Here is a 17,546-nt window from a genome sequence, read left to right as displayed (position 1 = left end):
CCGGGACCCCGGGGCCGCCCCCGCCGCCTCCCGCCGCCCCTGGCCCGGGCCCTGGCGCCGCCGCGGCGCCCCACCTGCTGGCCGCCAGCATCCTGGCCGACCTGCGCGGCGGGCCCGGAGCCGCCCCGGGGGGCGCCTCGCCCGCCTCCTCATCCTCAGCCGCCTCGTCCCCGTCCTCGGGCCGCGCCCCCGGCGCCGCGCCCTCCGCCGCCGCCAAGAGCCACCGCTGTCCCTTCCCGGACTGCGCCAAAGCCTACTACAAGTCCTCGCACCTAAAGTCGCACCTGCGGACGCACACAGGTGAGCGCAGCTGCGATCCCGGGCCGCGCGGGGGCGAACGCCTGAGCCCCCTCCCCCGCCAGGACCCCGAAACTGCGTGGCGCGTGGGGGGCGGGGAGGGGGGCGCGCCCGGGCCGCCGCCGCGCCGGCCGGCAGGGCGGGGCCTCGGTGGGTGGGGCGCGCGCGGGGGGCGTGGCGGCCACGCGGTCGGGCGGCGAGCGGATGGCCTCCCCGGCTGCAGTGGCTGGGGCTCCGGGGACCCAGCGAGGTCCGCGGGCGGGAGTGAGACTCCTGGGCAGGCCACCTCTCTCTCTCTCTGGGCCTTGTTCCGTTTTTTGTTTTTTTTCTTTTGCGTTATGGTCTGGGCGGTGGGCACTGTGGTTGGGGCATCCGGCTCTGGGGTTCTGGGTCCTCCCCCTCCCCCAGCCTCAGTTTCCTTATCTATGAAAATGGAGGAGGAACCGCGTCGCCGCCTCCGGGGTGGCCGCGCGGATTCTCGAGGTCGGCAGAGCACCTGGCGTGGGGCCAGGATGGGGGGAGCCCGGCACGTTTTCTCTGCGTTCTCTGTATTTTAACGAGGGGGAGGGCGCAGCTGGGAGCGCCGGTTGGGGCCTGAGTCTCGGGCGGGGGGACATTATAGGAAGGTCCACACTACATGTATTTCCCCGGCGTGTTTGTTCACCCCTATCTGGCAGGCGATTCGGGAAGGTGCGCAGGGTTGGAGCGGGGAGCGCTCCGGCTACACCAACGCCCCTCCTAGCGCAGTCCCTGGGGCGGCGAGGGGAACCGGGAGCCGAGTGGGCCTGGCCGCATTTTTTCACTCTGTTTCCTCCTTGGATTCCACCTTCTGGACTGGGAGTTTGGACTGGGGAACAGGGGACGGTGGGCCTTGATGGCCGGCCTGGTTTTGGGCATTAGAGGTGCTTGTCCCTTACTGGGGAGGGTGGGGGGCTGGGGGAAGCCTGTCGGGCCGCACTTGGGCTTGGCATTCTGGCCTTGCCACCAAACAGAGGACCTGTACCCGATCTGGGTCTCAATTTTCTCATCTCTATCAAGAGTGCGATGCTGTCTCTTATTTCATAGCCGTAGCGGGGGCCGTTTTGGGCAGCGGGATACTCCAAGGGGGCTTGGTCCGTGGGCTGGGATTGTAGGGACACGTGGAGAGGCCGAAGGGAAGCAGGTTGTCCAGAGTGGTGAGGCTGAGGTGAGCAGGGGCCGCGAATGCCTTGTGGAAGAATTGAGGGTTCATCCTTGGGGCGTGGGGAGCCGCGCTGGGACGCCTGAGGCTGGAGAGCAGGAGGGCGGGTGGGGGCGGTGGTTTGTAGCCCGCAGGCTGCCCCCCTGTCTTTTCTCCACGCTTTCCACCCCTTGCTCAGTCCCTGTCCTGGTCCCAGGGGCCTGGAGGCTCTGCCCACCTTGAGACACAGACGGGAAACAAGGGCGTCAAGACAGGACTTGGGTGGGGTCTGCGTTTTCTGCGAGGCCCCCTCGGCGGAGGGGTCCCAGGGTGTACCTCTTTTTGAGGGCAATAGGGTCCGTGTATCTCCGCGGGGAGGGACACTGGGGGACTGTGAAGATGGCGAGGCAGCGTTGGGAACAGAAAGGGAGGTGCCTCTCTGGGCGGTGGGCAGGGGTCCAGGAATGCCCTGGCTTGTCCGGGGTGAGTTTGCCGATCTGAACAGACAAGGGGCTGAAGTGGGAGCCTGTTGAGAAAGCGACTCCCACCTGTCTACCCAGGTCATTCTTCCTATGCCAGATGGCGTGGCCTGAGAGCTTCATTTGGGTTTTCTGAGTTTCTGGGTTAAGTGGATGGGATGGCCACCTCCCACAGTGGCACCCAAGAGGCGCTTCCATAGGCCCCTGGGTAGTGGGGGCGGCGGTCCCTAAGCCAGCAGGGAGGGGAAGGATGGGTTCGGAGTCCTGGGAAGGCAGGATCCTGGGATTGCGGTGATAAACTGAGGCCTGGGGGTGCAGATGTGCTGATGATTCGCCACCGTCTACCCTGTGCGGTGGGGGAGGGCAGGGTGGATCTCCTGGCACCCTCCCCCACCCCTTGGGAGCCTGCTGACATCCCATTCCAAAGCCCCCTTTACAGTAACGATTTGGGGACTGAGAAGGCAGTCCCAGGCCCAGGCACCTTGGATTAGGTTTCCAAAGGGTTTTAGATACTTGTGGTTTTCGAGACTCCTCTTCCAGGCCTCCACAGCCCCCAGGGCCACCAAAGGGTCTGTGCAAACAGCTTCTTTTCGTGGAAGGGGCTCTGGTTTTATCAGCCCCCGGAGGAGGGAGGGAATGGCTGCCGTTAAGCTGGTTTTGGGGGACAGGAAGTTCATGTGTTTTTTTGGGAGGGAGCCCCATTGCAGGGCTGTCCCTGAATGGAGTGGAGACCAGGAAAGATCGCAGAGGAACCCAAGTCACCGGCGGCTGCAGGGCTGTCCCAGGGGCCAACGGGAACAAGTTCCGCCCCCACCCACCCCTGCCTGGGGTGCTTCTCCTCTGGAAAGGGAACACCCATCGTGGCCTGGCCCCATTTTTACAGATGAACCAACTGAGGCACACTGGAGGAGCCCCGCCGGTGCGAAGCGTGGCGCTCCCATTATCTCGGCCACTTTTGGCCCTGGGAGTGAGGAGGCCTGGGGAGCAGTGGATGTTTTTCATGGGGGCAGCAGGGGGCAGGGCTGCACCTCCCATCCGCTGGGTCTGGCCCACAGCCCCTATTCCTAGCCCGGCCGGCTCTGGGCTCTCTCTCCCCTGCGTGGGGCGGGGAAGGACTTTGGAAGCTGTGGGTGATGTTGACGCCGTTGCTATGGTTACGGAGAGTGAGCGAGCCAGCGAGTTGGGGCGGGGGCGGGAGGAGAGGCTGGCTGTCGGCTCCCTGCTCTCCAAACCCCCTGCATCCCCGGAGGGGGCCCCCGCCCTCGGCATGCCAGTGCCCGGCACACTGTCAGCCTGCACCTCCTGAGGGTTTGCCGACACCCTCCCCAGGAGAGGGGCTCAGACCTGGAATGGGTCTTCTCACGCAGGGCTTCTCTCCTCCGCACTTACAGAGACATTTAGGGCCTGATCGTTTTCTGGGGAGGGGCTGTCCTGGGCACTGCAGGGTGCTGTGCAGCGTCCCCAGCCTCCACCCACCCCCTGCCAGGAGCACCCCCCCCCCCCTAGTGGGAATCACAAAAATCCCCCCCACCCTTTGACTGTCCCCCCGGGGGGGCGGCGGGGCCCCCCCGGTTTTAACCCCCCCCCCCCGTGAAGTCCCGTTTATTTGCACCCGAGAGGTCTTGGTGAGCCCCTGCTGCAGGCCAGCGCCGAGCATTCCAGTCCCTGCGCCCCAGGACTTAGGGAACTGTGTTCGTGGGGGCGGGGAGCAGCCGGGTGGTGGCAACAGGGATGCTAGTGATGACGAAAAGCGCTTCCTGGAGGAGGCAGCCTGAGGCCCACTGGGCTGGGTGGGACGGGGAATGGGAGAGGGAGGACGTGCTGGTTCTGGGGCCTGCTGTGGAGGTAGGGACTTGAGGTGGGGAGGGGGCACCTTGGCAAGGTGAAGCCCTGCACTTAATCCCGAGGGTGGGGACGCTGGAGGCGGCTTCGAGGCAGGCTGGGCTTTGCAGAGGCAAATCCGTTTATGGAGAAGGGATTAGGATCAGAGAGGGGTTGAGAAGGGCAGGACGAGATGTGGGAGGGAGCGAGGCGTGCTGGTCTGTGCACTGGGTTGGAGGGAGACTCCTCAGGACGAGGTGTGCAGAGGAGTGTCTGAGTGCCTGCTGGGTTTCTGGTCCTTTGCTGAAGAGGGCCCTAGGAGAACAGGTGGGTGGGGAAACTGAGGCCCAGAGGGGGACACAGCCATGCCCCACCTCATTCTCCCCTCCACCCCCAGGCAGAACTATGAGCTCCTGTAGGGTCGGGATGGCAGTGCTGGTGGGCAGAGCTCGGGAGAACTGGCAGCTTATCCGGGGAGAGCTGGGGCAGGGCAGTGTCAGGACACAGGCGGTGGGGGGTAGGGGGCCAGGGACTGCCCTCCCCCATCCACCGCCTCTCGAGCCTGCAGAGTGTAGAGAGCAGCTGGAACTGCCTGCAGGTGCCCCAGCTAGTGGGATGGGGGAGGGCTCCCCCAGGGTTGTGGGGGGCGATAACCACCCCCCCCCACCCAGGCTGTCTGATAAAAACAGCCCAGATCGGCAGGGAGGAGGCAGATGATACCAGCGGGGCAGGCTGTGGGGGCGGGGGGCGCCGCCCTGGGTCAGGCGATTCCTGGAACAGAGGTTACACAGGCACCAGGGCCGTTGAGGGGTTGTTCCCTGCCTACCGCCAGGTACCCAGAGTCTGGGCTGGGCCTCAGGTGGACCTCCTTTTATGGAGAAGGGAGTAGTGATAGTTTTGGTGGGGGGGCGAGGAGGACAGGGGTATTCAAGATGCTGAGCAAACATTATCTGCTGTTGCTCTTGTTGGAGCCAGAGCTTGATCCCCTAGGCCTTCTCCCTTTCCACAGATATGCATTAAGCACCTGCTGTATGCCAGGCCTGTGCTGGGCATTGCTGGGGACCCAGCCGTGAATGAAGTACCTGCTTTCAGCTCCTATTGGAGTGCAGGGGTGCAGATACTATACCCACAAGATGCGTGCGTTTTTGGAAGCCTGGCACAAGGACAGAGAAGCCAACTAGGGGCGCTTGGGGGGCACCAGGCCACTGTGAGGGGCAGTGCTGCTCAGAGAAGCTCCGAACAGCAGGATCAGCCATCAGCTCTGACCCTAGGCCAGGGCGGAGCTCAGGAAAGCTAAGCGCAGTCTGGGTGGCCCAGGCGGGAGCTGCTGGACTACTGCACTAGTCCAGGCGTGAGCTGGGAGGGGCAGGGTGGGGTCTGGACAGATCCCAAAGGCGATGGGATTTGGCTGGCAGGTGGCACATGGGGAGGTTCAAGATGGACACTTGGGCTGGTATGCCTGCCTGTGTGTTTGGCGGGAACAGCAGAGGGTTTGGAAAGGGGAAGTCTACTGGAGGAGTGGGGATGGGGGAGGCAGGAAGCTTTGGCTTTGGGAAGTCAGGGGAGGTGGGGGCACAGTGGGTGTGGGGGTTGCTATGGCCCAGATGGTATTCGAGACCCCACCCCCAGGCTGGTGCGGCCTCACCACCAGTGTTCCCCCTTTTTTGCAGCGGCTCCCAGAAGCAGCTGCCTATAGGTTCTATAGAACCTGCTCAAGGATCACCTTAAGGAGCCCCTGTCCCTCCCTGGGTGGGTAAGAGGCCTCCCCCGGCCCCAGCCTTTCCTGGCTCTCCTGGAATGCTTGCTTTGCGGCTGGGGCTGGTCTTCCCTACCTGTGCCCTGCCCTACAGACCCAACCCCATCTGTGAGGTGGACGAGTGCCCTGGCAGGCAGCCGGCCACAGCTCCCCTCCCCACCCAAGCCCCCCCAGACAAGCTCAGGAGGTGAGGCTTCCCTGTCGGAACCAGGGCCTATGGCACAGTCCCACAGTCCCGCAGTCCCGTCTCCAGGCCCCTCCTGTGCCGGCTCAGACGGGGCCGGGCCAGGTTTCCAGGACTTCCTGGCCTCCACTTTTCTGAGCCTGCCTGTTTCCGAGGCTGTCCTGAGCTCACCCGGGCCCAGCCTGAGTCAGAGGGTCAAGTCCACCGCGGCCCCGCCCACTCTTCCCTCCTGCGTTGTCCCCACACACCGCTTCCTCCGGGGGCTGCATCCCGGCCCGGTAGAGCCGAGCAGTCGGGTGGCTATGCACCTGGGGGCCCGGCCGGCTGTGGGGGCCAGCGCACTCTGGGCCCCCACAAGTTCACCCCACCCTCCTCCTTGCGAGCGGATTGTGTGAGAGGCAGGGCCTGGCATTTCGCAGACGCGCTTCGCCCAGCGCGGCGGGGGTGGGTAGCCCGTGCACCCCCTGCCCTGCCACCCACGTGCGCACGTGCGCGCCCGAGTCTCCGAGAGCGGGGCGGGGCTGGCAGGCACCCAGGCCGGCGAGGCGACCCTGGCCCCGGCGGGAGTGGGACCACGTGAGCGGGGCCGGCTGGGGCTGCGGATGTCCCCGCCGCCGCCGCCGAGCTACGTGCGGCAGCTGTGTTCCCGGCGGCCGCGCGCCCCTGCCCCGCTCGCCCCCCTTGGCAACCTGCTCCTCTTTGCAAACTGGAACTGGGGGAGAGGGAGTGGGGACCAGCCCCACCGCCCTGAAACGGGAAGTGAACCATCTGACTGCCCGGCACCCAGCCGTGGGATGTCCCCCCTTCCCTCCTGCCGCCTCCCCGCCTGTGCCTTGCAAGATGGCGACACGGCGGCATGTTCCCTGGAGGGGCGCGCGCCCCCATCCTGTGGTCTGCTCCAGACCCCCTCCCCAGACTGAGGCCCTTGGGAGCTGTCAGGGCCCAGTGGTTGAGATGGGAGTGGGGTCCCTTCCAGGGCTGCTTTGCGCCTCTTGCTTTGGTTGTAGACGGCCCCCAGCTGAGGGACCCCCGACCCCAGCTGCTGCTGTCTGCATCCTGGGTTGCTTGGGGGTGACTTGGGATGTGGAGCAGGCAGCCCCAGGGATTTGAGGCTAATGTTGGTCGTGGTGACAGTCGCTCTCTCCCCCTCTCCAGCCGCCTGGACTCACAACCTCTTAGGGAGGGGGGCTGCTGGTCTCTGTCTGCCGTCTTCTGTTTTGCTGAGGGTGTCAGCGTTTGGCAGGGAGGAAGGATGGGAAGGGAGAAGGGAAGGTGTAAACTTTCAGCTCTTCTCGGGTCACGAGTGATCACTGGTGCCCCTCAGTGGGCAGACCCCTTCACCCTCCCGTCCCCTCCTCAGCCAGGCTCCCCAGGGCAGTCCCTGATCTTAGAGCAGAGATGTCACCGGGTCACCCTGAGCGTGGCTGTGCCCCTCCTGCCGGCTTTGTACCCCCTCACCACGGTCCTTGCTTTGGGTCCTTCCAGGCCCCTGACTGGCTGCAGTTCTTCACTGACTGGTGGGAGTGCTCCCAGGGCAAGAGCAGTCCCCAGTGCTGGGCGTGGGCTGCCCAGTTTGTAGTCCACCAGCTGAGCACCCTCCTGGCCGCCCTGGCCCTGCTGTGGCTTCCTTGAGGATAGGCTTTGGGGCCACCCCGGGGAGTTGGTTCTGATGTCTCTCTTGCTACTCAGGGCTCCAACCAGTGCCACGAGGGGCACATGCGCTCAGTCTCCATCCACGCAACCCACCTGTAAAACCCTGGGATGTCGGGAACAACATCTGGGAATGCCAGGGTCCCAGGTACCTGGTCATGGCCCGAAAGGGTGGGAGCTTCGGGGACGCAGGGCCCTTTGTCCTGCACTGGGCCCTGGGCGCAAGTGGACTGACCTGTCCCTCCCCAGTCGTTGGAGACCCCTATCTGCTGGGGAGACGCAGACATCGCGATGCCACATGCTGTGGGCGTGAGACCCTGGCTAAAGGGAGGGGGTCAGGCGGCAGAGTTCTCGAGCAAAGACCCACACGGGGTGGAGGCATACAGGCAGGCCAGGATGGCGACGGCTGCTTAAGGGGCAGGATGGGCGAGGCCCGGCCTTGGCTGTGGGAGGGGTCTGTGGAGGAAGTGGCCGGGTGGTGGCCCGCCCCTGCCCAGCGCCATCTGTACTGCGGGGGCGGGGCGAGTCCAGCCCGCCAGGCCCTTCCCCTTCCCGGGAGACCCCGCCCCCTCCCCTCCCTGTGAGCTTTCCTGCCTGCCTTCCATCTAACCACACCCCGAGATCGGGGCCCAGACTGACTGTGCCTGCGGGTTCCTCCTACGTCCCTCTGCTTTCGGAGGGGCCGGGAGGGTTAGGGAAGTTGCCGTGATTGTACCCCCATCCCAGGTGGTCATTTGGAAAAGGAGGGGATCATGCACAGACGGGAGGCCCCTGAATGTCCCTCGGGAGGGGCAGGGACAGCCTGACCTGTGTGCTCCGAAAGACCAACATGCCTTCTGAACGTGCCTGTGCCTGGGACAGACACTGGAGGCCTTTGCGAATCCCTGCCAGGGTCCCGCCTGGGGCCAGAGGCTGGGCCGGCCTGGGGAGCTTCAGCCTTGGGGGTCTGCGGGGCTTACTTACGGTTAACAGATCCTGGGCTCGCCTCAGAGTCCTTTCTAAGAGCTGGTAGGAAATAAGAGGATTATTTAGGGTCTCGTGTGGGGCCACCGGAGGGTGGTTAGGGGTTGTGTTCTTTACACTTTTCCATGTTTTAAATTCACACCCAGAACTCAGCCTCTAAAACAGCACAGGACAAATGCCCGCCACTCTTTGGGATCCACCCTTTGGGATCTGCTGGCATGTGTCTGTCATCTCCCTTGCCGCTGACCGCTGTCTGTCTCTGTCTCTCTGTCCAGGGGAACGCCCTTTTGCTTGTGACTGGCAGGGCTGTGACAAGAAGTTTGCCCGCTCCGACGAGCTGGCCCGCCACCACCGGACACACACGGGCGAGAAGCGCTTCTCCTGCCCTCTGTGTTCCAAGCGCTTCACCCGCAGCGACCACCTGGCCAAGCACGCCCGCCGCCACCCCGGCTTCCACCCGGACCTGCTCCGGCGCCCTGGTGCCCGCAGTACCTCCCCCAGCGACTCGCTGCCCTGCAGCCTGGCCGGGAGCCCTGCGCCCAGCCCTGCGCCCAGCCCAGCCCCCGCAGGCCTGTAGGGCCCTCGTCCAGCCCACCCTGACCACCAGGATGCTTCTGCCATCCAGGGGTGTAGTGAGGACCCACGGGGAGCCCAGTCCCCTTCCAGCTGTGGGCAAACCCTGAAGACACCCCTGCCCCCCTCCAGAGAGCAAGGAGGGGGCCTGAGACTGGACCCGGGTCTGCCTGACCTCAGAGGTGGCTCTCAGGACGGGTGACGGGGGCTTGTGTCTGTAAATAGCCATGATACTAACTTTCTTCCCATCTGTGCAACGGGGCCCCCCCGGGGCAGCTAGGAGGTCCTCCCTTCTCCTCTCCACCACCCCCTGCTGCCCCCCTCCCGGGGTGGGGTTTGCGGGGGTGGAGTGGACTTCTGGGAGCTGGCCCAGGGAAGGCACCCCCTGCCCCATCCCTGCAGGTTGGGATGAAGCGTGCAGACAGCCATAGAGGAGCTGGGGGTTGACACAGCCCCTGCCTCTCCCCACCCTACCCCACCCCACCGAAAGCCATGGGAGTAGTTCAGGGAAACGGGGGTGCAGCCCGGCCGCCCCCCACTCGGGTACTCAATCTCAGGTGTCCACAGGTTCTGCCCACGTTAGGGGCTGCCCATCCCCCCAGACCTTGGGGGTAGAGCCAGGAGCGGGGAGACGTTAGGATGCCCGGAGGGGCTCCAGGTCTTGCTTCTGAGACCTGCGATGGGGAGGGAGGGGACCTCTGGGTTCTTCCAAAGAACATTTGACTCAGTGGAGGTTGGGAGGTGGGAGGCGGATATTGGGGTCAGGAGGGAATGCCGGCTTATTTATTTTCCTCTCTCCTCCGGTGTGGGGCCCTAGCTCCCCCTCTCTGGGTGGGTGGGAGAGAGAGGCTGCAGGGGAGGCTGGCACTGGGCCTGGTGGCCCTCCAGCCCATGCCCTGCCGACTTTGGCCTTTGCGGTATCATGTGACAATCAACTCCCTTAAGGACGCCTGCAGCCATTGGGCCGCACTGCCCTCCCTGGCCTGCAGGTGGGGCCGTAGAGCCCATGCCCACCGGGGTTGCAGGCTCTTCCGGGCGTGGGCTGCAGCCTGGCCAGGCCCTGCTTCCCCGACCTCCCCTCCTTCTCCTGGGTGCCTGGAAGAGGTGGGCCCTGGCCCGTGGTCGAGGTCCTGCCTCGTGGACTGGAAACAGTGGGCTGGCTGTGCAGCCTCCTGGGGTAGTTCGTTTTTTTTGCACCGGGTAGAATATTTTTTCAGGCACGGATTCCTTTTTTCTGGGCCCCCGTGGGTGGTCCGGCATCCTCAGGGGGTGTGAGTGTGTGTGGGAGGGGTCTCTGAGCTGAACTTGGGTGGGTGGGGACTTGTCCCTCAGGGGCCACCTTCGTGTCCTTGCCAGGGGTCATCCTGCTGTGGCCTGGGTTGCATTTCCTCTTGGGGGGTATTGAGGACCCTCCCAGCCTGGAATGAGAAGGGTCCTAGGTTCCATGTCCAAGACCCGGAAAGGTGAATCCCCTCACTGTTGGCTGCAGGAGGTTTTTAGTACCCCCTTTTGTTCCAGAACCTTCCTGCATCTCGCTTGGGGGCAGGGGGGCTTCGGATGGCCACTGGTGTGCACCTGGACCCAGCCCCGGCCTGGCAGGATCCAGGGATGGGTGCCTGGGGTCCTGCAGGCAGGGAGGCAGGGGACGCCCTTCTGGAGCTGGGCTCGGAGGGTCTGCCCCATCCAGCCCTCGGCTCTCTGTATTCTCTGTCCCTAGCCTCAAACCCTCCTCTGGCAGCGCTAGTGAGATGCCTTAGTCTGTGGGGGTGGGTGGGGGACTGGGGCCCCGTTTTCCTTTAGTGTCTTGTTGGCCCCAGCCCTGGCCGGGGCCTGTCTGGAGCAGGGGAGGGTAGGGCTGTGGGTTCCATAACTCTCTAAGTGGGCCCCTCTCCAGTGTCCAGGGGCCTGGAGAGACCTGCGCCCACCCCTCCACTCCCCCAGGAGCCGCTGGTCACTGGGACTTGGTTCCAGCCGTTTGCAGGGGAGGTGGCTCCAAGGGGCGTGTGCTTTCCGTGGGTGGCGCTCCTCCCCCACCCTGCCTGGCCTCATCCTTGTATTTAATTAATTAAACGAGCCCCTTTTTAAACCCTACTCCAGTGTGTGTGTGTGTGGTCTCTCCCGTGCCAGTACCCAGCCTGTGGGCACGCTCTGAACCCCTCTGTCCCACCCACTAGTGCGGCCCCAAGTTCATCCATCTCGTGGGGAAACTGAGGCAGCGGGTTAGTGAAGAGGGTCTTGGCCAGGCCCCTCTGGCTGAGACACAAAATGCCCTGCCCCTAGCCTTGAGCCCCGCGGAGGGGGCTGCCTGCAACAGCGCGCGCTGCGCCCGCCGGGTGTCACCCACGCCCTGGCGCAGCTGCGCCCCCCGCCCAGCTTCCCGCCCGCCCCGTTGCCTGGCAACCGAGGCACGGTGACATGGCGCCCGGGGGCGTCCGCCGCCCTCCCCTTCCGGTGCCGCAGGGGATGGGGGAGCCCGCGCCCCCGGGGCTGCTCACCGGCGCGGGACAGGCTCCCACGGAGGATCCCCCAGCCGCCTCCCAGGCTCCCGTGCTCCTGCATTGAGCGCCTACTGTATGCCAGCTCCCCTAGTGGGAACTGGGAAGAGGGGGCGGTGAGAGCTTTGAAGCCCTCCCCAGGAAAAACCACTCCGGACTCCAGCGCTCCCTAGAGCCTGGAGGCCGGCGGGGCCGGGGTGGGGCAGGGCAGGCCCCTCCTACACACCTGCTGAGCCCGGGGGCTTGGCCTGCAGCCTGCCCGGGGAAGGGGGTGGTCGGCGCCGGCTCACGCCAGACTCCTCCCCAACCTGGGCGGCGAATTATCGGCTTTACTCGAGGGCAGCCTCTCTCGTGCACCCCCAATTCTACCCCACCCATCCTCCCATTCTACCGGACGCCCCACAAACATTACCCCCGGGACTCTCGCGCCCCTCCAGCTCCTGCTGTCTGGGTGAAGGGGAAAAGGACAAGATGGAGGGAGGTGAACAGAAAAGACGCAGCCCCTACTACTTCCGGGTTCTTCATCATCCAAGTTACCCGCGCGCGGGAAAATGCAGCCCGCGCCCGGGAAAAAAGCAGACGAACTGAGCAGGCGCGACGTGACGTCATAGGAGGAACCCGAAACTTACTACGGAGACGCCCCTGGCACGCCCTTATCCCACCCACTGCCCGCCCATTTCCACGCCCAGGACATAAAAGTCGCGGCCGGCAGGCGCCGGCGCGAACTTCCCCGGCCCCATTGCTTGTGGACCGAGGAACCTCGCCGGAGAGCGCCGGCGCGACTTCCCTGGCCCCGCTTAGAGGACCGGTTGAACCTCGCCCAAGAGCCCTGACCTGTTGGTCAATAAAGTTCTTTCTTTCCTACCACTTGCCTCCAGCGCCTCTTTCCTGGCCAAAAGGAATTAGATAAATCAGGTGGTGCCGAAACCCGGGAGGAGACCCCTCCTCAGGGTCCCCAAGGTCCGGGGAGCCTCCTCCTTCCACGCTGCGGACGGACCAGGACCCAAAGCACCGCTTTCTACCGATCCATTCCTCTAGAATCTCCTGGGGTAAGTGCCCTTTGTCTGTCTTTCCCACTCCTTGGCCAAGAAGCCCTGCGCAGGCCCAAGGCCACTTTTGGGGTCACCAGGTGACCCATAGGAAGCCTTCTGAGACAGAGACGTCTGCTCGGAAGTCTCTCCATCCACTTACGGCTCCACGAGCCGCCAGTCTCTAGTGATTCCAAAGGACGCTTTGGAGTCAGCCAGAGCCCGGTTTCCATGAGCCAAAGAAAGGCAATGGGTAATCCCCAGTCCAAAATTCCGCGGGACACCCCTTTAGGGTGTTTATTAGGCAACCTAAAAAACCTACAATTAGAGCAGGATCTAAAGTGAAAGCGACTCATTTTCCTCTCCACTCTGGCGTGGCCGCAATGTAAACTAGACAATCAGTCCCAATGGCCGCCTGAAGGCACCCTAGATCGTGATACTTTAATCGACTTCGGCAATTTTTGCCGGCGCCTAGGCAAGTGGTCTGAAATAAATTATATACAAGGATTTTGGGATTTACGCTCTCGACCAGACTTATGTAGTCAATGCTCCTTGGCCCAAGTCATGTTGGCCAGGGCTGGGGTCCCCGTGGGGTCGGACAAAAGCCCACAGGCCCAACTTTCAGGTCCACCACAACTGTGTTTTAAGTGGCAAACGCGGACATTGGGCAAGTCACTGTCCCAATCCTCGTCCGCCATCCACACCCTGCCCGGCTTGCCAAGAAGAAGGGCATTGGAAGTCAGATTGCCCCACCCTGAAAACGGGCATAGCGTCTCAACGTGGTGTCCCTTCTCAGGACCCTGGGAGCTCCTTCCAGCTCTTACACCTAGACGACGACTGAAAGCGCCTGGACTTGGGGACCCCCATCACCCTCGCCCAAGCCTCGGGTAACTCTTCAGGTAGCGGGTAAGCCAGTTTCTTTTCTTGTGGATATGGGGGCTACCCACTCTGTTTTGCCATCATTTAGTGGACCTAGTCACCCATCTCATATTTCAGTTATAGGAGTTGGAGGCACTCTGTCTAGTCCTCTTAGAACACCACCTCTTAATTGCTGCCTGGCCAATAACTATTTTGCACACTCGTTCCTCATGCCCCACTCCTCTACTAGGCCGAGATATCCTAAGTCAACTGAAAGCCTGTATCTCCCTTCCTACTAGCTCCCCGCACCCCGCCTGCCATCTACTTCTAGTATTAACTAACTCAAATGACTCCAACAACCCCACTAACCCTTTCCCTAATTTCCCCATTCCTATAGACCCCCAAGTGTGGGACACCTCCACTCCTGTCATGGTGGACCATCATCCACCAATACTCATAAAACTTAAAAACCCATCTCAGTTTCCAACCCGCCCACAGTTCTCTCTCTCCACAACACTTACGAGGACTAAAACCAATCATTACTAGGTTACTCAGCCAACACATCCTCAACCCCACTCATTCTCCCTGTAACACCCCAATCCTACCCGTAAAGCTCTATTCCCTTACACCCAGACTGCCAGTGTCTCTTGGCCTTTACATGGGAAGACCCAGACACCCACGCCTCCACCCAACTGACATGGACAGTGCTTCCCCAGGGGTTCCGAGATAGCCCCCATTTCTTTGGGCAAGCCCTTGCAAAAGACTTGGCCTCCTGTCCTCTTACAGATAGTAAAATTATCCAATATGTAGATGACCTTTTACTCTGTAGTCCCACGAGACAGGACTCTCTTTTAGACACTGCAATCCTCAATCATCTAGGATCCAGAGGTTACCGAGTATCCAAACACAAAGCTCAACTCTCAAAACAATGTGTCGTATATTTAGGCATTGAATTCACTCCCACGATGCTCGCTCAACACAGACCGTTTAACTCTAATACAAAATCTTTCTCCTCCCCAAGAAACTAAAGAAATCCAATCCTTCCTAGGCCTGGTAGGGTTTTTCAGACACTGGATTCCTAATTTCGGAATCTTGGCTAAACCTCTACATGCAGCTGTCAAGGAGACTCCCCAAGGACCTTTGTCTAACCCAAAGTTAATCTATAAACATTTCACTCACCTAAAAAACTGCCTTCTCTCACATCCTACTCTCTCACTCCCAGACTTCCAACGCCCCTTCCAGCTTTTCACAGATGAAAGACAAAAACTTGCTATTGGCCTTTTAGCCCAACCTGTAGGCACCACATACCGTCCTGTGGCATATCTATCCAAACAATTAGATCCCACTGTACAAGGGCGGCAGCCCTGCCTTCGGGCCCTAGCAGCAGCAGCCTGTCTAACCCAGGAGGCGAAGAAACTCATCAGAGGCTGCAGCCTGACAGTCTTCACTACCCACTGCCTTCAAGACCTTATTGCCCACAAAAGTATCAGCCACCTAACCCCGTCCAGGCTCCAACTTTTCCACCTCTTGTTCATAGAAGACTCTACCATTGCCCTAGGAGTCTGCTCCTCTCTAAATCCAGCAACCTTACTCCCCAGCCCTCTCAAACAACCCCATACTGAACACTCCTGTCCAGAACTTTTAGAGGCCCAACCACCTAGTCACTTGCATTTACATGACCAACCCTTGGAGAGCACAGTGAACCCTGTTTGTGGATGGCAGTTCCTTTATAAATTCTCGAGGAAACAGACAGGCAGGATACGCGGTAGTTACATCATCCACTGTCCTAGAAGCTAAGCCTTTACCACAAGGAACAACATCACAGCAGGCGGAGCTTATCGCACTAACTAGGGCTCTCCTCCTATCTAGAGGAAAAACAGTAAACATATACACAGATTCTAAGTATGCCTTCTTAATTGCACACACCCATTCTGTCATCTGGAAAGAAAGAGGGTTCCTAACCACCTGTGGTACCCCCATAATCAACAAAAAGCACATACTTAAACTGCTAGACGCTTTATCAGCACCTTCCAAAGCAGCCATCATACACTGTAAAGGTCATCAGATTCCATCTAACCCGGTGACAGCCGGCAACGATTTTGCTGACACCACTGCCAAATCGGCTGCTGGATTCTCCACCCCTACACTTCCTTCTGTCTGTTTTCTTTCTCCCCAATATATCCCTAATTACACCCAGGAAGGAAAAACCAAACTATTACAAGACTCAACAGCCAGACTAGCCACAGACAATTGGATTTACATCAATAATAAATTAGTTATTCCTAAAACACAACTCCACACCGTCTTAAGAGACACACATAATTCCTTACACATAGGACCCGGAGCTCTATATAACCTTCTAAGCCCCCTTATCCACTGCCCTACACTCATGAAACACCTAATTATAATCAACCAACAGCGCTCCACATGCCTCAAGTCAAATCCTCAAGGCGCATTACGCAACTCCCACCCAAGTCACCAACTCAGAGGACACCAACCAGGCGAAGATTGGCAAATTGATTTTACCCACATGCCAAAACATAAAAAATTCAAATATCTCTTAACCCTCGTTGATACCTTTTCAGGATGGATAGAGGCCTGTCCACAGGAGAGACTGCCAATATAGGGGCCTCCATACTCACTGAACACATTATTTCCTAGGTTCGGCCTCCCACTCACCCTCCAGTCTGACAATGGCCCAGCCTTCGTCTCCAAGGTAGTCCAACAGGTGGCAGCCCTCCTCCACATCACCTGGAAACTCCACATCCCTTATAGACCCCAGTCCTCAGGTAAAGTAGAAAAAGCCAACGGACCAATCAAACAACAACTCACCAAACTCTCACTCAAGACTCGACAGTCCTGGGTAACCCTCCTGCCTCTAGCCTTAACCCGGCTGCGGGCCGCCTCGGGAAGACCAACAGGCCTCAGTCCATTCGAACTAGTTTACGGCCGACCCCTCACCTTACAACAGCTGCCTACCCTTTCTTCTCCGCTGGCAAATTACCTTCCATACTCAACTCTTTTGAGAAAACTACTAAGACAGCATGCAGAACTAGCACACCCGCCTCCGATGGGCGCTTATAATCCACACACCTTTCTCAGCCCAGGTGGAAAGGCCCATATACTGTCCTCCTATCCACACACACAGCAGCCAAGCTATTAGGCCTCACACACTGGGTCCACATATCACAACTGAAGAGGGGCCCCCCAGAAGGCGACAAGTGGGAATCAACTAAACTCACCCCACCCGCCTCAAGCTCACCAAACTTCCCTAATTAACACGTTTCCAGGCCTTTTATGACCATCCCGATTCCTCACCATACTGTACACAAATCTGGCAGAGTAACACATCACCCCAGATCTCTATTTGCCCCCAGACCCCAGCCCAACACAGTGGTTCTCTCACCTACTCACCTTTGTAGAATATCTCCAGTGGCGGCCGGGCGCGGTGGCTCAAGCCTGTAATCCCAGCACTTTGGGAGGCCGAGACGGGCGGATCACGAGGTCAGGAGATCGAGACCATCCTGGCTAACACGGTGAAACCCCGTCTCTACTAAAAAAAAAAATACAAAAAACTAGCCGGGCGAGGTGGCGGGCACCTGTAGTCCCAGCTACTCGGGAGGCTGAGGCAGGAGAATGGCGTAAACCCAGGAGGCGGAGCTTGCAGTGAGCTGAGATCCGGCCACTGCACTCCAGCCTGGGCCACAGAGCGAGACTCCGTCTCAAAAAAAAACAAAAAAAGAATATCTCCAGTGGCAAGGTGCGTTCTACGCTTACTCAGAAGATGAAGTCTTCTTATTCACTTTTATTACTATCCTTCTACATTCCAACAGCAATTACTAACCCAACCTTTATATGGAGATTCTTCATAACTGAAACTTGGTCCTCCAACAACAAGCAACATACAGTTCTGCAAGGCACTGCAGACTGTTCACCTCAAGGCTGTCAATCTGCTCTTTCCATAAATTTCTCCCTAACTTCCATCGCTGATAGATGGACTCAACCATCCATCTGTTTCCTACATGACCAGACAGAATACAATTGTAAAAACTATTGGCAACAAACCAATCTGGGTTGCCCATACAAATATTGTAAAATACACTATTCAATGCTAGATAATACACATGACAGAAAGTTAAGCAGCAAATATCTCTTCACTTACGATGGAAGAAGTGACCCCCTTAAATATCATCTAAACATAAAAGACCCCTGGGACTCCCGATGGGCGGACGGAGTAAAAGGAGGACTTTACGGAAACAGCGTTTGGGACTCACATCCCACTG

The 17,546-nt window shown here is 60.1% G+C and overlaps 1 protein-coding gene across 1 annotated transcript in view; it reads left to right on the top strand.

The window, feature by feature from the left end:
* Positions 1 to 10,973, top strand: part of KLF16 (Kruppel like factor 16) — an 11,655-nt gene extending 682 nt beyond the window's left edge. The window contains exons 2-3 of the mRNA XM_025369287.1: positions 1 to 300; positions 8,585 to 10,973. Of these exons, the coding sequence (XP_025225072.1) occupies positions 1 to 300; positions 8,585 to 8,886 (602 nt within the window). The 3' untranslated portion in view covers positions 8,887 to 10,973. The remainder of the gene's footprint in view (positions 301 to 8,584) is intronic.
* The last annotated feature ends 6,573 nt before the right edge of the window (positions 10,974 to 17,546 follow it).

This window comes from Theropithecus gelada, chromosome 19 (assembly GCF_003255815.1).
Source record: "Theropithecus gelada isolate Dixy chromosome 19, Tgel_1.0, whole genome shotgun sequence".
Classification (NCBI taxonomy): Eukaryota; Metazoa; Chordata; class Mammalia; order Primates; family Cercopithecidae; genus Theropithecus; species Theropithecus gelada.
The sequence above is the reverse complement of the archived record's forward strand: the minus strand, read 5'-3'. Positions and strand labels throughout refer to the sequence as shown.